General features: G+C 43.0%; 2 protein-coding genes across 5 annotated transcripts; one reads left to right on the forward strand and one right to left on the reverse strand.

The window, feature by feature from the left end:
• ABHD13 (abhydrolase domain containing 13) lies at window positions 1-6887 on the reverse strand. Of its 4 annotated transcripts, none has more exons than XM_061377742.1 (3): window positions 6690-6886; window positions 4954-4989; window positions 1-1367 (listed from the first exon to the last, which is right to left on the reverse strand). In XM_061377742.1, the coding sequence occupies exon 3, from the start codon at window positions 1330-1332 to the stop codon at window positions 319-321; it is 1014 nt and encodes a 337-aa protein (XP_061233726.1). In that variant the 5' UTR covers window positions 1333-1367; window positions 4954-4989; window positions 6690-6886; the 3' UTR covers window positions 1-318. The 4 variants fall into 4 exon arrangements, with proteins under 4 accessions (XP_061233726.1, XP_061233728.1, XP_061233725.1 ...); XM_061377744.1 differs by having other exon boundaries at window positions 4954-4985; window positions 6639-6886; XM_061377741.1 differs by having other exon boundaries at window positions 6639-6886.
• Window positions 6888-6909: 22 nt separating this feature from the next.
• On the forward strand, window positions 6910-11216 carry LIG4 (DNA ligase 4). The gene is made up of 2 exons (XM_061377745.1): window positions 6910-6974; window positions 7600-11216. Exons 1-2 carry the CDS (start codon window positions 6935-6937, stop codon window positions 10359-10361), a joined length of 2802 nt encoding a protein of 933 aa, XP_061233729.1. The 5' UTR covers window positions 6910-6934; the 3' UTR covers window positions 10362-11216.
• Window positions 11217-23676: the final 12460 nt, after the last annotated feature.

The raw sequence follows: 23676 nt of genomic DNA on the forward strand, positions 1-23676 counted from the left end.
TACATTCTGTACTACTTTTGTAGCAAGTTCCTTTAATAGCGTCTGTTGTACATATCAAACAAATGGAATATATGGACAGAGATACCAAAAAAGTATGAGAAAGACATAAAATGGTTCATTTACAATGCTGCAAGTGTAAAAATTACCTGGAACACCTTAATAAAGCATCATATCTTTCCAAGTTTAATTTCACTCTTTAGGCAAGTATAGACATGACATACATTTAAAAATGGACATTCTTTTACCACTTTTCACAAATCAAGGTACAGTGCAGGTACTCCCCCCCCCCCCCGCCCCAAACCCACCAAAGAATAGCAGTTATATTATTGTTACATTAGATGATGTTTTCGCCATTTCTTCAGGGGAGTGACTCTTTATTACTTCTTTGATGAACTGTTCAAGTGCAGTGAAATAACCCTGGCACTGCCAAGTGTCATTATGAGTTCCATCAGGAAATATTGCCAGTCTCTTAGTCCGAGCTGGGGATAATTCATAAAGTTGCTTCATCATAACTGGTGGAATTAACTGATCAGACAACCCAGAGATGAAGAGAGAAGGCATTCTACACTGAGAGATTTTTCTGTAGGACAGAAATTTATTTTTGTAGCACCATAAAGGAAGATACCTCATTGGAAAGAACGAGAACAAAGTGCTGGCCATGTATGGGATACTAAGAAAGGTGTTCTCCACCACGATAGCAGAAATCCTATGGGAATTTTCAGAAGCTAAGTGAATAGCTACTGCTCCCCCCAAGGAACGGCCAAAAAGAAAAATTTTTGTTTTGTCAAGATCAGATCGAGTCATCACATAGTCTAAAACAGCCTCAGAATCTAAGTACAGACCTTCTTCACTTGCTTCTCCTTCACTTTTTCCATACCCTCTATAGTCAACAAGAATTAAGTTTACTTTCAGGTTCACCAGCATCAACAAAGCATTGGGCAACCTGTGGCCAATGTTGCCTGCATTCCCATGGAAGTAAATGATGGTTGGAGAATAAGCTGCATTGTCCCCTGTGTACCTCAGTAGAATAAGATTGAGAAGAACTCCATCTTTGGTTTTGATGAAGATATTTTCATGTGGTATACCAGTAGGCATAGGAACGTAAAGGCGTGATGAAGAGGGCTGTTCAGGAAAGTAAAGCAGCACATCCTGGAATTTATATAATATACCTGCTATTGATACAAATATTAATATAAGCAGTATAATGCCTCCATATAAGTGAAAAGTTACTATCAAGGGTAAGAGACAAATACGGCAGAGACTCCAAGACCAGGAAGCCAAAGCTAGTAGCCATCTTTTAACAAAGGTCCAAAACATCCATGACTTTTCCATTGTAGAAGTCAGTGATCTTTTACTCCAAGTAAGTCCTGAAAAAACAAAACCCCAAACATGTATGTGTAAATACAGGGAAAAGAAAAAGGAAGTGATTTAAGCATTCATGCTTGCACAAGATAAATGGCAAGTCAATAGTTTGAAGTATAAACATCAAATTTGGTGGCAAACTCTGAGTTTTTGGAAAGCATTCAACTTTAAATCAAATAGAAAACCAATCATAATGAAAAAGCCTTTAGAACTCTTCAAAATACCATCTACATTATTTCAGCGAGCAAGTTCCATCAGGAGCACTAGAAAATTGATTGACTGGGACCATAATAACTTACACTTTCCACCAGGCTTCCCTACCAACCAACAGAACATCCATACAGACTGTATCACCAGTTTCTCAAAGCTTCTCACGTAAGTAATTCTAGAATCCAGAAAACACAAACAAAAATACCCCTTTTTTCTAAGCTGCTGGCCAAAAAGAACATTAAATAAGCCCATGCACTTGACTCTACAAACAGTGGAGGCTCATACTGTGTATCGGGTCTGCTATCGTTTCGTGTATGCCCTTCAGAATCTAGATCAACTAATGACAAAGTAACAACTGGTCAGAAGAAAGAGATTCCTTTATACTAAGATACCACATTACAGTTACATTTATGCCAGTTGTTTTGCTAATTTGGACTGGTTCTGATTTATAATGACAGTGTTCCACTATCAGATCATTAATCCGTACTAAAACTTCAGCTGAAAGATTGTATCATCATACAAGACCACTGGAAAGAGTCAGCTATCTACATTATTCTCTGAAAAATGAAAAGCACAACTGCTGAAAGTCCAAACATGAAAACAAACTCACAACAAAAACATACACACAGCATAAAATGAGGGTAATGTTAATGACAATGGATTGAATCATAGAATAGTTTGCGTTGGAAAGGACCTTAAGATCACCAAGTTCCAACCCCCCTGCCGTGGGCAGGGATACCTCACACTAAACTGTATCACCCAAAGCTTCGTCCAACCTGGTCTTGAACACTGCCAGGGATGGCGCTTTCACAGCCTGCCTGGGCAACCCATTCCAGTGCCTCACCACCCTAACAGGAAAGAATTTCCTCCTTATATCCAATCTGAACTTGCCCTATTTAAGTTCGAACCCATTACTCCTTCTCCTATAACTACAGTCCCTAATGAAGAGTCCCTCCCCAGCATACCTATAGGCCCCCTTCAGATACTGGCAGGCTGCTATGAGGTCTCCATGCACATCTCACAGCATACAAATAATCTCTTCACATTATTCACTGCTGGTTTCAAGTGTAATACAGAAATAGGCAAAACCTGCCAAACATACATGAGAACTACAGTAATCACTATATCACTGACTTAAATAAGCACACTGTCTGGAAGTGACAACATAGGTTCACTTATTTCAGAACACTCTAAGTTATATAGCAGATAATGATTACAGTTTAGGCACACTCGAAGTTGTAACTTCCTAAAACAACATAGTGCAGTAAGAAGCTGAATTAGATCTAAAGGAGCCTGACATGCAGAGATGCATCTAAGCATTCAATTAAGTCACAGACCCACACCAAAATAAGCTCTACATCTAATGCTACTGGGGAGGGTTGCAACTGCACCAGCCATCTTTGTAGGATCAAGTGATAGAAGGTCACAGCCTCCACACTCCATAAATATGACCAGGGAAAACTGCCATCTCTATTTCATGCAGCAATTAGATATAAATTAGAAATAGAAATAAAACTGTTACATCTTAAGATTCATATATTGACCAAAGGCAATGTGAATTTGTATAGTGCATCTACTCCAAATACGTAAAATTGGTGAAATAGTCTAAATTTTTTTCTATTTTTTCTTATAATATTTATGAGCTAACATTCAATATCCACATCCAACTATGCACAAATACTTTCCATATGAAAATTTAATTCCTGTATCCATTTCTTTAGTAAAGAAGTCACAGTAACCAGGAGACCCATAAAGTCTAATTTGTATACAAAGTCTATACTAGGAGACCCAGTCTAATTACTCTAATTTGTAAGAGAATTTCCTTATGAAGTTGACAAATATCTCCTGCATAAAAACATTTATAACGAAACAATAAAAACACTCTCATTATCTACGCTATTCAAAATTTTGCTGTCTTGCAAAATGAAAGACTCCAAAAATTCTTTCTCAACAAGGCATTCACAAAAAGGAGACTCCCTCATTAAAAAGAAATACTGAAAAGCAAAGCAGTAATAAAAACCTTACTTAAGGTGATTAAGCTTTGCAGATGCTATTCCATATATGCTAAGGATTGCTATTTGAAGATTAATGCAGCTGACTTTATAAGCTATGCTAGTTTCATTTGTGCACTGCTTTTATTTTAATTTCACAGAATCCCAGAATGGTTTGGGTTGAAAAGGAACTTAAAGATCATTTAGTTCTAATCTCCATGCCATGACAGGGATACCTACTAATAAACCAGGTTGCTCAAAGCCCTATCCAACCTGGGCTTAAACACTTTTGTGTCCAGTTCTGGGTCCATCAGTTTAAGAAGGACAGGGACCTGCTGGAGAGAGTCCAGCGCAGGGCAACTAAGATGATTAAGGGAGTGGAGCATCTCCCTTATGAGGAAAGACTGAGGGAGCTGGGTCTCTATAGTTTGGAGAAGAGGAGATTGAGGGGTGACCTTATTAGTGTATATAAATATATAAAGGGGGAGTGTCACGAGGATGGAGCCAGGCTCTTCTCAGTGGCAAACAATGAAAGGACAAGGGGTAATGGGTACAAATTGGAGCACAAGAGGTTCCACTTAAACCTGAGAAGAAACTTCTTCTCAGTGAGGGTGACGGAACACTGGAACAGGCTGCCCAGGGGGGTTGTGGAATCTCCTTCTTTGGAGACATTCAAAACCCGCCTGGACACGTTCCTGTGTAACCTTATCTAGGTGTTCCTGCTCCGGCAGGGGGATTGGACTAGATGATCTTTTGAGGTCCCTTCCAATCTCTAACATACTGTGTGATACTGTGATACTTTCCAGGGATGGGACATCCACAGCTTCTCTGGGCAACCTGCTCCAGAGCCTCACAGTAAAGAGCTTCGTGCTTGTATCTAATCTAAATCTGCCCTCTTCCACTTTAAAGCCATTTTCCCTTGTCTTGTCACTACATGCCCTTCTCAAAAGTCCTTCTCCAGATTTTTTGTAAGCCCCCTTTAAGTACTGGAAGGTTGCTCTCAAGTCTCCCCAGAGCATTCTCTTCTCCAGGCAGAACAAGCCCACCTCTCGCAGCCTATCTTCATAGAAGTGCTCCAGCCCTTTGAACATCTTCATGGCCCTCCTCTGGACTCATTCAAGCAGCTCCACATCCCTCTTGTGTTGGGGGATAGATTAGCTACAAATCCCATAATTTTAATAGCAGTGTCCTAATGCTAGTCTTAAATGGTAAATGTCATTATCAACTGAAGATCACAAACTCAAGTGCATACTTACAGCACTTGGGAATAATTTTTCTTTATTTTTGAATGGCAGTTGCCACAAATTCTGTTGTATTTTTTGTCTTCACCTGTATTTTAAATATTTAGAAGTGCTATTTTCATACACTAATCACAATATAAAACATTTACCTTTGGATGTGATGATTTCCCAGGCTTCATCTCTGCCTGAAAGACAATTCCATTTATGAACTTTGAGTAAAATTACTGTTGAATTACACACATAAGTACTGTTTGTCTTCAGTTACTTGACAGATAATTAAGAAGGGCTAAAAGCCAATAATCCTAGAAGCTGCATTTGCTTTATGAATGAAACCATGCATATCATGTTCATGCTCCTGTCAAGCTCAGCTCTTGTCTGGAACATCTGATAAACCTGAAAACAACATCTTACAATGAATTTACAGAATCATGTCAAAATGCTCTGGACTATACATACAACATACACTATAAAACATACATAGTGCATAACAACAAAGTTATACTAGATTTACATTGCTTCCTCAAAGCTAACTTTTAAGAGTATGAGCACCCTTAAAATTAATCCTAAGAGGAGCGTTCAGGCGTTTACAGCTGTCTTCTCATTAAAGAACTTAAAAAAAGTAGTTAACTTTAACACTCCCTACAGTCCTTTCCACTTCAAGGTTTCAAAACAAAGATATTTCTTAAGAACATAGCAATAGCTGAGGACATCCATTTCTTTCTACTGCACACCCTTCCCCTACACTCTGCCTTGTCCACACACATCAAGACTTACACAAGCTTCATGTTTACTCATATTTATTCATAAGACTCCCGTAAGTAGAAATATTAAGTCATTGTAAGTAGAAGCATAAGTAGTCTGGAAGAAAATACAGTTTCTTAGTACTAAAATCTTTAAAATCTTAGAAATTCATATTGAAAAAAAACCACCCCACCAACCAAGACCCACTTAAACCAGCAGAGTAGCTACTCCTAACCAAGGAATAAGCACAGAAAGAACAACTAAGTGTCACACATTTAAGGGCTCTGGCTTTTAAAATTGGCAAGCCACCTCTCCTACTTAATTCAAACACAAAACTTCCACAGCTCGGCATCAGGTGGTACACATTTATAACTGAAAGTGGCTTTCCCTTAACTCTTTACTAACTGTCCCTCACAACTGTCCGATCTTGATTAACCTTACTTGATTTATGCTGATACTGTGTAAAAAAAGCCCAAAACAACAACAAGCCACGGACAGTTATCATATTAGAGGCTTAGCTTTCTAGTGAGTGTGGGCTCCTGAAACATATTACTTTTCCAATCACGTTAAATTATTTCCGATTTTACCTAAAAGAAATATATCCCCCTCAGGCTTTTCAACATACTCACTTGGCAACATTTAAATTATCACCATTTACCCCATCTTCGACAAGCATTCCCGTTTGCTAGGGCCGCTCTACATGGGCAAACGCAACACCAGCGTAAGACCTTGCTGCGAGGATGCAACAGGTCTCCCGAAGCTCCGCAGGAAAGCACCTGAAGGAACTTCTAATGGCGCTGCCAACGCAGCAGCTCCCGAGGAGACACGTCCCGGAAGGCCGGCGCCACGGCACGGCACCCCACCTGCCACCCACTCCGGCCCAGTGGGGAGCAGGATTTAGTCACGGCGAGACCCCAAACACCACATCAAAAAACACACCAAAACCAACCCGGCCGCTGCCCTCCTCCTCCCCGCCGACACCGGCTCCCTTCAGTTCCCGCCCGCCTCGCCACGGCCAGACGGGAACAGGCCGGGACCATCATCCCACCTCCCGCCCGGGGAGCGACCTGAAACTGGGAGAAAAAAGACCCACCCGCCGCATCGTTCCGCGCTGCCTCTGGCAGTGCCTCAGGCCGGTACAGACCCAGCGCGCAACTTCCACCACCACTCCTTACGAGACGGGAAATCGCACCCCCACGGCTTCCGCTTCCGGGTCCAGGCTCCTCCGCTCGCCTTTCTCTTCCCGCCCCGGGCTCCGCCAACGTTTCTCCGCCACAGCTGTGATTGCGCAGGCGCGGCCGGTGCCGCCGCGATAGCCAGAACCACTGCGCCCGGGGGAGGAGCACGGGCTGCTTCCGGGGTCGAAGGGCGGCCGGTGTGACCCGGGTTATGCAACTACACCCGGCTTCGTGGGTATCCCCGGCTCCGCGTAAGTCTTGGGGATGGCTGTTACTCCACTGTCCCGATAGTCCGCCCCCGGGGAGGAGATGGCCGGTGGCGAGCGGAAGGTGTCTCCCGGGTGGTGTCTGTGCTTCTCCCCGTGGCTATGGCAACGTCGTAGCGGTGAGGGGCGGGGCGTGAGCACCGCGGCCGTTGCTTCCAGCGAGAACTGCATCCGCCCTTGCAGGACCCCGCTGCCTCAGGGCGGATCCGGCGAGTCCCCTCAGCCCCCTGGCAGCGGGAGCCGGGGGAGGAGCGGGCTGAGGCCGGGCAGTGTCGGGGATGCGCTGCGCTGCGAGGAGGGAGAGTAGCGAAGGGAACGGGTGTCAGTGGTGGAGGCTGCCGTTGCAGCGGGAAGGGGGCGCGGTGCTTTCTCCAGACGTGCGGTCTTCTTGTCTGGGTGATGCCATGTCCAGCGCCGTAGCTTAGCTGCCGAGTTTCACCCGTAAGGACTGACAGCGGTACCCTCTGGTGAGCTCTGTGTAAAGATACGGTTACATTCTAATTAGCAAAATGAGAAAATCAGTAAATCGTAATTATACATATATACATATATTTTATTCAAGACAGAATAACACACTGGCTCTTTCTCTACAAATATGTTTTTGTTGTAGCTGTTCTTAGTGAAAAACAGATTCTGATGGCTTCTGCGACTGCTTCACAGCCCTCTCCTAAAAGAACGGTGGCCTCTCATGTGCCTTTCGCAGATCTGTGTTCTACTCTGGAGCGGATACAGACATGTAAATCTCGTCCAGACAAAATCAAGTATTTCAAGGAGTTTCTGGATTCCTGGAGGAAATTCCACGATGCTCTTCATCAAAAAGAGAAAGATGTCACAGATTCTTTTTATCCAGCTATGCGACTTATTCTTCCACAGTTGGAAAGAGAGAGGATGGCTTATGGAATTAAAGAAACCATGCTTGCAAAGCTGTACATTGAACTGCTCCATTTACCAAAAGATGGAAAAGATGCTGCAAAGCTTTTAAATTACAGAACACCTGCTGGCTCGCGTGGGGATGCTGGAGATTTTGCAATGATTGCATACTTTGTGTTAAAACCCAGAAGCCCAAAACGGGGCAGACTGACAATAGAGCAAGTCAATGAACACTTAGATGCAATAGCTACCAATAATGTTGCTAAAAACAAGGGTCTCTTAAAGAAAAGTCTACTTCAGTTAATTACCCAGAGCACAGCACTGGAACAGAAGTGGCTTATCCGGATGATTATAAAGGATCTAAAGCTTGGTGTCAGTCAACAAACTATATTTTCCATTTTTCATCCTGATGCTGTTGAACTGCATAATGTCACAACTGATTTGGAAAAAGTTTGCAGACAGCTGCATGATCCCTCTGTCTCACTTAGCGATGTTTCTATCACGTTGTTTTCTGCCTTTAAGCCAATGCTTGCTGCTATTGCTGATGTCCAGCAAATTGAGAAACAAATGAATAACCAGACATTCTACATAGAAACTAAGCTGGATGGTGAACGTATGCAGATGCACAAAGATGGAGATGTATATAAATACTTTTCCCGAAATGGGTTTGACTATACTCAGCAGTTTGGCGCTTCTCCCCTTGATGGTTCATTAACACCATTTATTCATAATGCATTTAAGAGCAATATACAAAATTGCATTCTTGATGGTGAAATGATGGCTTACAATCCTGAGACACAAACCTTTACGCAAAAAGGAAACAGGTTTGACATAAAAAGAATGATGGAGGACTCTGATCTGCAGACTTGCTTCTGTGTATTCGATGTGTTGATGGTTAATGATCAGAAGTTGGGGCATGAAGTACTAAGCAAAAGGTATGAAATCTTAAGTAGCGTATTTACCCCGGTAACAGGCAGGATACATGTTGTCCACAAAAGAAATGCCAGAACAAGAAAGGAAGTAATTAATGCTTTGAACGAAGCAATAGATGACAGAGAGGAAGGGATTATGGTGAAAGATCCCATGTCCACCTACAAGCCTGACAAACGTGGGGAAGGATGGTTAAAAATCAAGCCAGAATATGTCAATGGGCTAATGGATGAACTGGACCTGTTAATTGTTGGTGGCTACTGGGGGAAGGGGTCACGTGGTGGGATGATGTCTCATTTTCTGTGTGCTATTGCAGAGACACCCCGTCCAAATGAAAAACCTACTGTTTTCCACTCGATTTGTCGTGTTGGCTCTGGCTACACTATGAAGGAATTGTATGACCTAGGTTTGAAACTGGCTAAACATTGGAAGCCCTACCATAGGAAGGACCCTCCCTGTAACATTTTGTGTGGAACTGAAAAACCTGAAATGTACATCGAACCTTGCAACTCTGTCATAGTTCAAATCAAGGCAGCTGAGATTGTTAGCAGCGATATGTACAAAACTGACTGTACTTTGAGATTCCCCCGAATTGAGAAGATAAGAGAGGACAAAGAATGGTATGAGTGCATGACTTCAGACATGTTAGAGGATCTCAGGAGCAAAGCAGAAGGGAAGCTGGCATCCAAGCACTTTTATATAGATGATTATGAGCCACAAGAGAAAAAAAGGAAAACTGTATCAAAAGTGAAAAAGATAATCGGAATAGCTGAGCAATTTAAAGCTCCTGATCTTTCTAGTGTAAACAAGATTTCAAATGTATTTGAAGATGTTGAGTTTTGTGTTATGACTGGAACAGAGAGCCACTCAAAGCTTGAACTGGAAAGCAGAATAGCTGAATGGGGTGGCAGCGTGGTACAGAACCCAGGGCCAGAGACTTACTGTGTTGTTGTAGGAGCTGAGAATGTCAGAGTGAAAAACATCATTGCTTCCAACAAATACGATGTGGTGAGGGCAGAGTGGCTTCTGCAGTGTTTTCAAGCCAAAATGATGGTGCCTTGGCAGCCAGCATCTATGATTCACATGTCACCTGACACAAAAGAACATTTTGCTCGTGAGTATGATTGTTATGGAGACAGCTACACAGCAGACACAGATGTTACACAACTCAAGGAAGTGTTCTCAAGAATGAAAGACAATAAAGTTATTCCTTTGGACATGATTGCAGAGTTAGAAGAACGTTACTCATGGAACAGCTGTCGGCTCAGTATATTCAGAGGAAGCCTTATTTATGTGGATTGCTACGCTGTTGTTAATGAGCCCAGAACCAAAATCCGTGGAACAACACTATCAGTTAGAGCTCTGGAGCTGCGTTTTTATGGTGCAACAGTAGTCTCTCACCTTGAAGAGGGTGTCTCCCATGTTGTTATAGGAGAAGATCATTCCCGGGTAAAAGAAATGAAGACACTCAGGAGAAGATTTAGGAAAAAATTTAAAATTGTATCTGAGCTGTGGGTAACAGAGTCAGTGGAGGAAGAAGTCCCAAAGAATGAAAGTCAGTACCTAATATAAAGCAGTTTTTAAGCTTGGAGCAAAAACATTCTTGCTGGCATGACTGGATTCTAGTATTATGATGTTGCCTTAAATCTGTTGTGTATTTTCGTGTCCGTTTAGAGCTGACCCTGGCTAAATAATAACACTGTATTGTTGAAACCAGAGGAGGCTTTTAATTAAACTGTTGCAGAAGCAAAAGAATGCCAAGCTATGCTGGAGGATAAAAAAATGACCACAAGATAAATAATGTACGCCTTTCACTTCACAAACTGGTCTCAGAAGAGATCTAGTATTTTATATAAGAGAATTCTTAGGTATTAATAGTGCTTGCCTCCATTGTTCAAAATGGAGACAATAATTTACTATTTTATGGTGATTCTACTATTTAATATACTGTTTATTTATCAATGTACAATAACATTCATGTTTTTGTGGAGTTTTGTGTATGTTATATATGCTATAGAATTCATTAATTTATAAACCTTGTCTGTACTATTTTAATTTGTTTGCATTGGTTTTAGTACTGAGTCTCATACAGGACTTCAGTTTTAAGCTATTGCATTGATCTCGTGTTTCTTTGTGTAAATAACCACTGTAAAATAGAACATGAACTTTTGACTGAGGTGCTAATTAATAACAGTCTATATGTTTATAAAGTGCAAATCAGTTACATAAAACTGTAGCGACCTATGCTCATTACAGGTAAAGTTTAACCCTGAAGTGTTGCAGAGCTAGGCTTTTATACTTAATTATAAATTTATTTTTCAAATAAAGTTTCATAAGCTATTTTAGTAATGTGGGATTAATTTCCAAATATCCAGTTCAGTGTATTGGTTTTTTTTCAACTATTAAATAAAAATCTATTTTAAAGTCTGCCTGGTATTAAACAAAAGTGCTCTTAGGCTGATTACACAGAACTATTTTTTAGCTGACCTGTCTTTTCATTGTTTTGTTTTTTTTTTTTTTGTTCTGGTCATATAAAAAAATACTGTAAAAAGAATTGGGAAATGGTATATCAAAGGCTAACTGGAAGGAGGTTTAATCTCATTTTCTTACAATTAGTGCAAGCATTAGGAGAGTCCTTATTTTAAATATACTAAACACTTCAGTTTTAATAACCACTTAACCACTCAAGTTATAATATAATTAAAAAGCAGAGTATCTTTTGTATATATGAAATAGTATATAGTGAAAGGCAGTGCATTATTTTTTCTCAGGTAATTCAAGTTAGAAAATGGTATGTGTGAAGTATAGTACTTCAGTGTTAACTTACTGGGCTGCTTCTGTGTAATGTTATATATTCTGATTTATAATGACAAGAGAGTTAGTCCTCATACCCACACAGATTTCTCTTAAATAGGTTTTAGTAAAATATGTATTTTAGGTGATCTTGGTTAGGAAAGTTAAGAGAAACAAAGACAAATATGAATTATAGCTCACTTTTGAGACGTTGTCAAATATCTTGCATTGAGATCTAAATGCTATTTACAGAGATGTATTTTAAAAGTATTGATTCCACATTGTCTTTGTGTTCTCTTAAAGATATGTCAGGCTGGGGAATCTAGAAATACTAATTTAGCAGCAAAATTGTTATTGTTTTTACTGGCTCCTCAGTACACAGTGTACTTACGGGTTTTTTAAATATTTATTTAAACTGGAGGTTTACTTTTTCACAAAACAAACAAACAAAACCGCAAAAAACCACCAGAAAACCCAAACCCTTGCAGATGCAGTATGCTGGCGTAGCTTGTTTTATTTTGTGTTTTGCCTCAGTTCTATTTAGAATTATAATTTAATTGTTAATCATGCATGTTTGTATGCGACATTATAATTAGCATACTGGATAATGTCAAGCAACCTAGGTGTGTATTTATTCTTTGGCTACTGTTTGACAAATTTCCATTTACTTTAAAATGTTGAATAGGAAATGTTGTACTTGACACATTAGCGCAAAAAGAGAATCTTGCTACAACACTGTGAAAATACAGGCATTACAGGTCGGGTTTTCTTTTGAAATGTTTCTTTTACATGGTGACTTGGATGGACTGCATGGTTCTATGGATGAAATTGGACCCAGCTGTTATTAAAGTAAGTATCCAGAATGGAAGCCATGGGACAGGAGAATCCCTGGATCCTCTAAGCAAAGATAGTCTCATGGAAGAAAGCAGTGATGGGAAAATAGGAGAAGTTGGGAAGAAGTTTATGGAAATTTTGATTTGTACTGAAGGAACAAAATTATTTCAAAAGTAAGAATATGTTGTCCAGACACAACATTTTTTCTTAAAAAGCCAAATTAATTAGGGAGGTGTGCAGAGAATTTCAGGCATGATATCTGAAGATGAATATAAGACTTGTAGGTAGCAATAAAAGCAGATGTGGATCAAGGGAGTGAGAACAAAAAGTTGCCTTTGTTTTGGTCAGTCTAATGAAAAAAATATAAAACTACCTTTTGTTATTAGTCAATCATCATCCATTAAAATAGTGTTTGAGAAAGAGGAAAAGCTGGAGTCAAAATGCTGAACTATTCACCTCATGTTTTAACTTCAAGAGCACCTCCTCTGATGACAGAGTATCAGCTTATTGTATTTTTTACTGCTGTAAGTACTCCTGTTTTCTTTATTATGTTTAGATCTTTGAAAGTAAGTGTTTTGTTGAAGATTTCTTAGGTTATTCACATTTTGTGCATAGCTGTTTTGGGTTTTTTTGTGTGATTTTTAATAGGCATTTGGCTTGAGAGCAAGCCTTTCAATTTCCATTTTAATATAAAATTTTAAGTTTATTTAAAGATGATGTTCCTAAAGAAGTGGGAAATGAAGAGAAAAAGGGACTGTAGGCCTTGCAGTTTTGGGGAAATAGAGAAAAATTTGGTAGTGTTCCTACTGACTAGTTTTTAAGTGACACTTTTCAAGAATGCTGCCAGTGATGGAGAAGAGTGCAACTGTTACGACCTGCTACATCAGGGCATCTAGGGAAGTCACAGTTTCTTGATCCTTTCCTTCTAGAGGCCACCCTTCCCTTTTGGTACCAACTCAAGACACTGTGTGGATTGGAATCAAGCTCTCCCTTCATAACTTCTCCTGTTTCCAGCCTTCAATTATGACAGCTGTTGCAACAGCATCGCTGCTGCGGTTCCCTCCAGCTTGTCTCCCTTTGCCTTGGCTGCAGCTCTGCTGTTTCAAGCCAGTGTCCTCAGAACGCACCCTCCATTGCACTTACCAGTACTGCTGTTCTGTGAGGATTTATCTGCACTAACCCAGGAGACAGGGACAGAGAAAGATATGTAGGCAGAGATGTAGAGTCATAGAGATGATACAGCTATAGAGAAGAGTGTGTTTCTGTTTGTTTGTGTTGTTTTTAACTTCTTATTTCCAAGAGATGATTGCACTCACTTTCTACCTGAACTGGGTGGAGGCAGTAGCATTTTGTACTTTTGTATGTGAAAAACATAGGTGTTTTTGCTGTTTGTTTAGACAGCCACAAAACTTTCCTCATTTCAGACGGGAATGCAGCTGGGGCTGTCTTCTGCAGCCTACAACAACATCTCCAGTAAGAAACTTGGTGACTTTCCCCTTCCCCCCTCCAGTAGACCCCTCAAGAAATAAGCCCATGGCAGAGACCAGCGGTCATTCTACGTTTCAAGGATTTGAACAAATGTGCTGAGAGGATTTATTGCCAATCTCTAAATCTTTGTCCTCTCTACAGTACCCTTACGTGATACTTAGCTGAGGGTTTTAAAGCTGTTCTACACAACTAAGTCAGTTACTTATTTTTCCTCAGTTTTGCAGGAAAAGCTGCTCAGTCCATGCGGTTAAACCGAATTGGGATCAAAACACTTTATTGAGAACATGGAACTAGGCAGCAGTCAGTGAAGTGTTGCATTCAAGCAGTACTACAAGAGGTAAATCCCTGAAGTAGACACATGAATGTTAATAAACACAAGCAAATATCTAAACACCCTGTGTAACAAATGCAGAAGAGATTTCTGAAATTTTTCTTCTTTCCAAGAATACTTCACCATAAGCAGCATAGCAGCAAATAACACCTGGTGTATTGATAAGGAATGGTGAGGAAATCCTGTATGCTATGTTTCTGCAAAGTTCACGCAGAGGGAACCAAAACCCATTTCTTTCACCTCTGGGATCGCCACACTCAAGTGACTGTATGTGATATAAACACCTTTATTGATGTGGAGACTGTTCTCACACAAGAATGGATAATTGGTGCAAAAACTGAATAATCCTGAAAGATACAGCAAGGCCGTGAGAGGCCCAAGGAAGCCTAAACAAGCAAGATAAGAAGAAGCTGTAATTCACTGAGTTAATGAGAACTGTGGGCTGTTGGCAAGCTTTCAAGGTCAAGTTCTCACACCTGTGCTTAACCAATTGAGTGTTAGTCGCTAAGGGTCTTCAAGACATGTATCCAATCATAATATGCCAAATCACTGTAAGTGCATGTAAGAAATGGTATATAAGGAGTTAAAGCTTTGTCATAAATTGGCATTCGCTGATCACATTGATCGTCTCTGCGTTGTCCGTGACTCCCGCGTCGACAAATGGCGCCCGAACAGGGACCCTCAGATCGGTAACTTGTGGCATGCAAGTCTGAAGGTCTGATCAAAGAAGAGGGGACGGAGAGCCGGCCGAAAGTCAGCGCTGCCCCGGCGCTGTGAAGTCAGACGTCTGCAGACTGGGGAATCTTGCCCTGATCAGGTGAGCAGCTGGGGAGGAGATGGGGCACTTGCTATCCAAAGAGGAACAGGCAGTGATGGAGCTACTCCAACATATTCTAAGAGAGGACTGGAATATGATAGTGCCGCCTTACAGAGGCTGGTAAAGTGGTCCCATGATCGTGGCTTTATCTCACTGTGCAAGCTGCCTTTGAGGTTCCTGAATGGGACCGTATAGGCCAGCCATTGTGGGATTAGATCAGTAAAGGGACAAAAGAAGGGCAGGAGCATTCTGTGCTATGGAGGCTGGTAATTGAGATTTTAAAGGAAATGAAATTGGAAGAGGCAGCAGTGGCATCTGTTTTCCTGGCCACTGCTCCTTCACAAAGTCAGTCAGAGGCAGGGAAGAGTGCTACACCTATGGTATTTTATCTCCCCGTTGTGCCTGGCACGGCATCGCAGAAGCCTCTTCAACAACATAAGGGGGAAGATAAAGTGAAACGGTGCTTACGCACGAAAGTACAGGCAGAGAGTGCAAACGCGGTCACGTCTGACCCAATGGAAGGGGACCCCGAGTCAGAACTGAAACTAGACCCACAGTCTCCGGTAGAACCGGACTTGTACCGTCCCCTTCCTGATCCCAACTCAGACTCAGATGGTTCAGACAGTTCAGCTCATCGGCAGATGTGAACCAGCCTCAGTGATGGTCAACTGCGACAGTTGCTGAAGAAATTAGAATCATTGGAGATAAAAGAAACCTCTGAACCCTTTGCCCCAACCCCCTACAATCCACTAGTAAAGAAAGGGGAGTGGGAGGGGGGGTGTTGGGCATGGGGTAGGGGATTATGGTAATAACCCTGCTAAACGCTGGCGTGGGATGATCAAAGATGCAATTGTTAGTGGGAATTTTCTGCTATGGGTCCCTCGGCATTCCCGATGTTTAACACTCCACAGGGGGGAAAGGAGTGGGAGGCATTGGATTTAAAGGTAGTAAAGGAGGCGCGTCAACTGGTAACATCCTATGGGTTAAAATCATCGTATACTCAGGCAATTACTGCACATATTTTTTCTGCATATATCTTAGCACCATATGATATCCGTGTGATAGCTCAATTGTTGCTTACTCCCCACCTTCAGATATGGTTTAAGGTGGGCACAGGAGAGGAAAAGGCTGGATACATGGCTCCTGCCTTTGCTGCTGCTGTTAAACCCCTTCTATAATAAGGTCAGGGCGATTGTGGGGGTACTAAAGATATGAGATGTTATAATTGTGTACGGATGGGACATTTTAAAAAGCAGTGTACTGTAAAGAAAATCAGTTCAGCAACCCGCCCCCCTCAGTGTGGAGGTACTTGTTTTGCAGACAAATGTATTAGATGTGACAAACTTGGACACAAGACATTTGAATGAAAAAGAACCCCACCCCACTCCGAACCTCCAGGGAAGTGAGACTAGCGCGGGATACAGACGTATTGTATGCTTTTTCGGTGGTGCGAAGGTCTTTCACATGCTCTTATCAAGGGTATTGGGTGGACTGTGATGGACTGTGGACTTCTGACCCCATATACAACTCATTTAATACACTCTCTCTGTGATACTCATGTACTAGAAGTTGATAAAAATAAGTATGTCCGGTTTCTATCGACCTCTGGAGACCTTTATAGATACCGCTGGCCACTTCTTCCAACATAGGCTGGCCACCTGTGCCAGAATGAGTGTGCACTTTGGTCAGTATAAAAGCCCAAGCTTCATGCAGTGTGGGGGAGGCACAGCCTCTGCGGGGATGCCTGCTAAGGTTGAGCCTGCCACCTCGCACTGTGATGATGCTTCTCGGAGCTGGTTTCTTGTTAGTCTCCACAGGGTCCTTGTGCCACGTTCTGTACATGGGATTGTGTAGTGGGAGTAATCATTGTCTGGATTTTGTGCTTCAAATATTGTAGTTGTGTGGAGTGTGCTCGTGGGATCCCATACGTGTGTGTGTGTGTGTGTGTTGAGGGCAGACAGTGTTCTGTGTATTTTTTGTTGTTGGGTTCATGTAAAAGTTTTTAATGGGTAGCAGTTTAACATTTCAGGCAAGAAAGGGTTAATGCAAAAGTGCGGTTGCCGGCAGGTATTTATGGTTGCTGCTGAAGCAGGCAGGCAGGTTTAGCTGCTGCCGAGCAGGTAGCCGCGCAAAGCGGGGTAAGTGACTTTGGGAATAAAAGAAAAAACAAACAAAACCCCAACCCCCCAAAAAATAATCTAGGTATTTGATGAGAATTCAGTTCCCATGTTCAAAAGAAGCTGCCCTCGGATTCGGCTCCCAGTGCTCCACCGGTGGAAGGGCCAGGATGGACACCAGAGCCGAGGAGTGAAAAAACAAAACAAACCCAAGCTTAGTATGTTTAAAGTAACCTGGGGGTGAATCCAAGACTTGGAGGAACAGATAGGTCAGTTGAAGTAAGAACTGCTAACTGAAAAAGCAAGAGGGGTAGTGCAACCACAAACTTTATGAGCCGTCACCTAAGCAGCATCAGGGTGGCAGGAAAAAAAAAAAAAGGGGCAGTGATGCGGCAAACTCCTCGTTTAACCTGTCTACTTCTCAAGAACTGATAACCTGGAGGAGGGGGTGTATTTGTGTCCTCTTGCCTACAGGTCCATGGCGACTGCTGCAATGTTTGTCAAGCCTTGCCATGAGCTGGGCAGATGAATGGAGGAACCTGATGCCTCAGCTACAGGAGCTGACCGTGAATACCCCAAGCAGAATGAGATAGAGGAAGAGAAAAACGAATGATTGCTAAACATCATTTGGGGGCAACTGAAAAGTAACAGCTTGAATATGTGTGTTTGTAAAGTAGCTATTAGATGCTGTGATTTTGTGTATGAAACCACCTGTATTTACTAGCCAGTTGCTAAGAAACCAGACCTTGTATTGTATAGACTTGTCAACTGTAAAAGAGATGTTAAGAGTATGCAAATTTGCAGTAGCTGTTAGAAAATGCTAAGGCAAAAGCTAGAAAGATTCTAATACAATGGTAGTGTTATAATGCAGGTAATGGAACAAATTAAGAGGGTGGGAGAATTCCACTAGTAAGAAATTCCTTCGGCTAGTCCCTCGCTGCCATCAGCATTTTCAACATGCTGCTGCACCCTGTAATAGTTACTCTGCTAATGTAAATCTGTGTGCCTTGCCATAATAACAACTTGTTATTGGATGAAGCAGGTGAAACTCTGCACTGACAACAAGGTGCAAGGACTGAGGCTGACCAAAGGCCTGCTACCACAATCAAGGGCAAGACTGGGTTGGCCTCTGTGTTTGCCACCAAGAAGAACCTTTTGCTCCGCTGCTGACTGCAACCCAGCAGGCGCAGAGTGGTTGGGACACTTGCCATGCCAGACCTTGATGTGAGGGATGGCCTCCCCTGTTACTAGAGAGCCATACAGCAGAAAAAAGGGGCAGGCCTAGCAGCCTGTAGCTGGCATATGTTGGAAATATGATCTAGCCCAAATCCCCTGCTCAAGTAGGGTCATCCAAAACATATATAAAACAAAAAGGGGGAGATGTGGAGACAGTGTCCTCACAGGATACAGCAAGGCCATGAGAGGCTCAAGGAAGTCTAAACAAGCAAGATAAGAAAAAGTTGTAATTCACTGAGCTATGAGAACTGTGGGCTGTTGGCAAGCTTTCGAGGTCAAGTTCTCACACCTGTGCTTAACCAATTATGTGTTGGTTGCTAAGGGCCTTCAAGACATGTATCCAATCATAATACGCCAAGTCACTGTAAGTGCCTGTAAGAAATGGTATATAAGGAGTTAAAGCTTTGTCATAAATTGGCAATTGCTTGATCACATTGATCGTCTCTGCGTTGTCCGTGACTCCCGCGTCCACATATTGATACAGCCTGAATACACAGATTAATTTACAGGGACATCCAGCAGAGGTGCCCAGTGTGTGGCCTCCGTGGGTAGACACATCCCCCTGGGCACAGGCGCTGCCTCAGGGCCAGCACCCCAAAGGCCTTTCTCCAAGGGGTGCTGGGCAAAGGGGCAGTAGCAGGGCTGCAGTGGGCAGGGCTGTGGGGACCCTGTCACCCCCGTGCCATAGTGCCACCATCCACCAATGCAGCATCACAATGCTCTGGGGCAGTATAAGGCAGCGTGCTCCTGTGCCAGAGTACCCAGCTTTGCCACCAGGACAGAGCTGGCAGCTTGAAGGTACCTGAGAGGAATTCCTCAAGGCACCAGTGGAATTACTTGGAGGGGCAGAAGGGGGAAGACTGCCTGAAGCTGCTGGAGGTGCTGTGCTGCAATTCCAGCCCCTGGAGGGGCAACACACACTGCTAATAGGACAGGTGAAAATTCTGCTTCAGTCTTCGGGGAGCTCACCATCCTCATCTTCTCGGGAGATAGTGGCAGCAGCCATAAGAAATAGGATCCACAGATGGCCCAGTGCACTCCCCCAGTGCTTTGGAGCTCCCACTGCCAGGCACAGGAAAGATTTTTGCCCCTAGGGTTGATCAGGCAGCGGCATTTTGCTGTTGCTGGAAGCCCCTGAGATGGCTCCAGGTGGAGGCAGAAAAGGCAGTGCCAGTGTCCCCTTAGAGGCATAAAAAACCCATAGGCCAGGAGCAGGTCTTGCTCACATGCTCAAGGAGTATCAGATCGCCAGAGCTGGGGTCAGGAAGGAATTTTCCCCTGGGGCAGATTGGCACTGGTCCCTGGGCATTTTTTGCCTTCCTCTGAGCACTGAGCATGACCACTTGTCAGGGCTCCTCAGTTCCTTCCGGCTTGGTTATAGCCTGGTGCTCATATGCCCAGAAGGTGGCCCCTTGTGTCCTGCAGCTGGGGTGGGAAAGGCTTTTTTCTCCCCAGGGTGGATCAGCAAGTGTCCCCGTTTTTTTTTGCCTTCCCCTGCTGTGGAGACAGTGTTCTCACGGGAGAATGGATAATTGGTACATAAACTGAATAATCCTGAAAGATACAGCAAGGCCGTGAGAGGCCCGAGGAAGCTTAAGCAAGCAAGATAAGAAGAAGCTGTAATTCACTGAGTTAATGAGGACTGTGGGCTGTTGGCAAGCTTTCGAGGTCAAGTTCTCACACCTGTGCTTAACCAATTGTGTGTTAGTCGCTAAGGGTCTTCAAGACATGTATCCAATCATAATATGCCAAATCACTGTAAGTGAAGTGCCTGTAAGAAATGGTATATAAGGAGTTAAAGCTTTGTAATAAATTGGCATTCGCTGATCACATTGATCGTTCCTGCGTTGTCCGTGGCTCCTGCATCGACACCCTGCAACCCAGTACAGGCCCTTTACAGGGTTCCTTTGGGTTACTGTGACACAAAGGCAGCTGCTCGTGCTCCACACAGCTGGCCTGCGTGCCCCCCATCTGGGGAGAGGCAGCGTTCTGCACTCCCAGGGTGGCCCCAGCATGGCCCTGGGACTTGCTGCTGTCCTCTGTAGCACTAAGCAACACACCTAGTCAGGTCTTCCCTGGACCTTTCTGGCCAGGATCTTTCTTCCACTGCTCTCGCACCACCACAGCACCGCTCCTACCCCAGTTTTCCTTTGTCAGGCTGCAAGGGACGTTTTTTCCAACTAAACTGAGGGATGCGTCAGCCTGCTGCTGGCTATGCATGTGCATCATGTTAATGCTTGTGGGCATCAGCTCTGACAGATTTAATCTAAACTAAATATTAATATTAAATATTAAATATTAAATTTAGTTAAAATATAAACTAGACTAAAATTAACTAAACTAACTTTATTTATAAATAAATAATATACTCTTTCCTCCTGTAACCTGTCTGATTTGTGTCTTTGAGTGTTTTTGGTGCTGAAAACCCCTTGCCATTTCAGTTAGATAATGGTCTCATCATTTCACAACTCATTGTGAGTGCAGGGAATGGAATTTAATAGAAGAAAATGGAATGGAATGGAGCAGAATAGAACAGAACATCTATGTTATGTTACGCACATAGTCCTGGCATGACAAGCTCTGACGCAGGTCAGAGGGGCTATCTGCAGTGCAGGTCCCAAGGGATGCCGGTCCCAAGCATTGAGGCCTACGAACACCCTCTGGACCCTGACAGAAATAAAAGCTTGTGACCCCTTTCACAGTTTGGGCCTGGAACAAGCAGTGCTGCACTCTCCTCCGACATCTTTTAGCTACTGACAGCGTCCCGCAGCTCAGCCCCTGCTGCAGAAGCACCTCCACCAGAGAGCACGGAGAGCAGCCCTGCCCATTGTGTACCCTCGCCTCAGGAGACCAGTGCAGGCACTTTCTAAACCCTGAGCTCTGCGCTGCAGCCTCCGCTCTCACCGGCTCTGTCTGGTGCCGACTCTACCACAGCCGAGGCATCCAGCACAGAGCTCCCAGGCTGGGCCTGGACCCTGACCCTGAAGCAGGCCCTGACCCTGAAGCGAGCCCCTCCGCCGCCGCCCGGCTGCCCTCTCGCAATTGCCGACGCCAACTGCCGCCAGTCTCGCGCGCTGCTCCCGCTCTCCCCCGGGGCGGGTTTGCTCCGCTCAGGGCGGGGCCGTCCCTCCTGGCACCGCCCCCTGTGGGTACCTGCTCGCCCAGCAGAGCTGCAGGCTGCTGGGTAAGGCCTGGCGAAGGCATGAGCATCCCTCGGTGGCTCTCGCCGCTCAGATCTCAGGCTTCTGGAAGCGGCGTTTCCCCTCGCTCCTAGGTTGAAGGCTCCTCTCTGGGGTTGCTCACCTTGGCAAACCGCTTAGGAAATTTAGGTTAGATACAAGGAAGAAATTCTTTAAGGGTGATGAGGCACTAGAACAGTTTGTCCAGAGAAGTTGTGGCTGTTCCATCTCTGAAGGTGTTCCAGGTTGGATGAGGCATTGAGCAACCTGGTATAGTGGTAGGTTGCTTATCATAGGGGTTTGGAACTATGTGATCTTAAGGTCCTTTCAGACAACCGTGCTATGATTCTATGTAGCATATATGAAGTGCAGTTTTCAGGGCTGAAGTTGCCAGAAATAAGGTACCAGGGAAGAAAAGATTGTTACATACAAAATGAGTGTGTATGGTGTAATGGGTTGTGTATTCCACTCCCTTCCTCAGACTTGCTCAGAATAGAACAAAAATACATAGTCCATTTCAGTGTTGAATTGTCCTGTTTGGAAAGGTTAACTATGATAGTACGATCAGTGTTTATAAAGTTCAAATTAGCCTTTTGAGATAGATTTAGGTAGAAGGGATTTGGTTTGGGGTTTGTTTTTTGTTGTTGTTTTGTTTGTTTGGTTTGTGGGTTCTTTTGTGTGTATTTTTTTTTGTTTTTTGTTTTTTGTTTTTTTTTCTGTTGTTTGTTTGTTTTGTTTTTTGATAGAAGCACTTGTGATTCTGATTTATTTCCTTCTTTTTTTTTTTTTTGTCCAGCATTGTGATTTCTTGTGGGTTATATAATGTGGTTTCTTACAGGACTAGCTTGGTGGACAAGGGGAGAGCACTAGATACGGTTTATCTCAACTTTAGGAAAGCTTTTGACACTGTCTCCTCTAATATTCTCATAGACAGCTGATGATGTATGGGCTAGAAAACTGGACAAGGAGGTGGACTGAAAACTGATTGAACTGCCAGGCTTGAAGAGTTGCCATCAGGTACATTTGCCCAGGTACAGGACAAGAGACAATGGGCACAAAATTAAATGGGGGAAAATATTTAACCTTCCTTCATCCAGAGGTGCTTAAGAAACAGCTTCTTTCTTGCAGTGGTAGACTTGGTAAACATAAACACTACTCCAGAACAGTCTGAATCTCTGTGGGCAAAGGGTCTCTAAAGAGGAGGTAGGATTTGTCCACACTCTTGCACATGGCAGTTTCCTCATGCAGCCCATACATTACAGCCTTCCTTTCCTCTGTAGGCTTTGCTACAGCAGCAACCAGAGGAACATGTTCTTTCAAATACATGTTTCAAATACATGTTTTCAGTCTTTGCAGCTTTTACTGCCGTTAATGAACCAACAGTCTGGTCACAGGCAGGTGGATAAATGGGTCGTGTGTGTGTGTCTGTGCATAGATACATGTATTCAAGTAAAAGCAACAGATGTGTAACTTGGGTAGTTTTGGTTTACTTTTTGTGGTTGCTTTTTTCCTCCCTGTGCTCCCACAATTTCTCCCCAGCCTCAGCTTCTTTTGACTAGTGTATTATAGGTTTTGAGTACCAGATCCTGTGCTGCTAAAGCAGAATAATTTTATTCATCCAGTTTAAAGCTAGTTTGTGTACCTCTGTTATGCTTCAGTCTATTCTATGAACATGCTCATATATGATTATACCACACATAATTATGTCTTTTTTTAATAAAAATGAAATAAGAAATTAAATATTATCCAAGGCAAAAATTAATATGAAGGTGACAGGTGTCACATTGTTCAAGTCTCTAAACATGGTTGTATGAACAAAATAGTAACAAACAGGATAGCCAGTTTTGCTGATTCCATCTGGCTGTAACTGAAATACAGCAGGTGCTGTGGGTAGACTGCCTGACACAGCAACCAGGGTAGAGCAGTGGGATCACATGCATTAACAGCATCAAAGAGTTAATAAATAAAAAACAGATAAGAGAAAGAAAAACTAAAATTTTACTCCCCCCTTTTTTTTTCTGACTTATGTGGTAACTCTAGAAGCATTTATTTTCTGTGTTGATATATCTAAATTCTTATGCTTGATGAAGAG

Source organism: Neopsephotus bourkii, unplaced genomic scaffold (genome assembly GCF_033783945.1).
Source record: "Neopsephotus bourkii isolate Nb327-2 ecotype Australia unplaced genomic scaffold, CSIRO-AGI_Nbou_v1 NB_1760, whole genome shotgun sequence".
NCBI classification, from domain to species: Eukaryota; Metazoa; Chordata; class Aves; order Psittaciformes; family Psittacidae; genus Neopsephotus; species Neopsephotus bourkii.

Excerpts from the sequence above, each read along its gene's own strand:
- LIG4 (XM_061377745.1), top strand. The coding sequence starts at position 6,935 with ATGCAACTACACCCGGCTTCGTGGGTATCCCCGGCTCCGC. Across the intron at positions 6,975-7,599 it reads GTGGGTATCCCCGGCTCCGC|CTGTTCTTAGTGAAAAACAG; the intron begins GTAAGTCTTGGG and ends TTTTTGTTGTAG.
- ABHD13 (XM_061377743.1), bottom strand. The coding sequence starts at position 1,332 with ATGGAAAAGTCATGGATGTTTTGGACCTTTGTTAAAAGATGGCTACTA.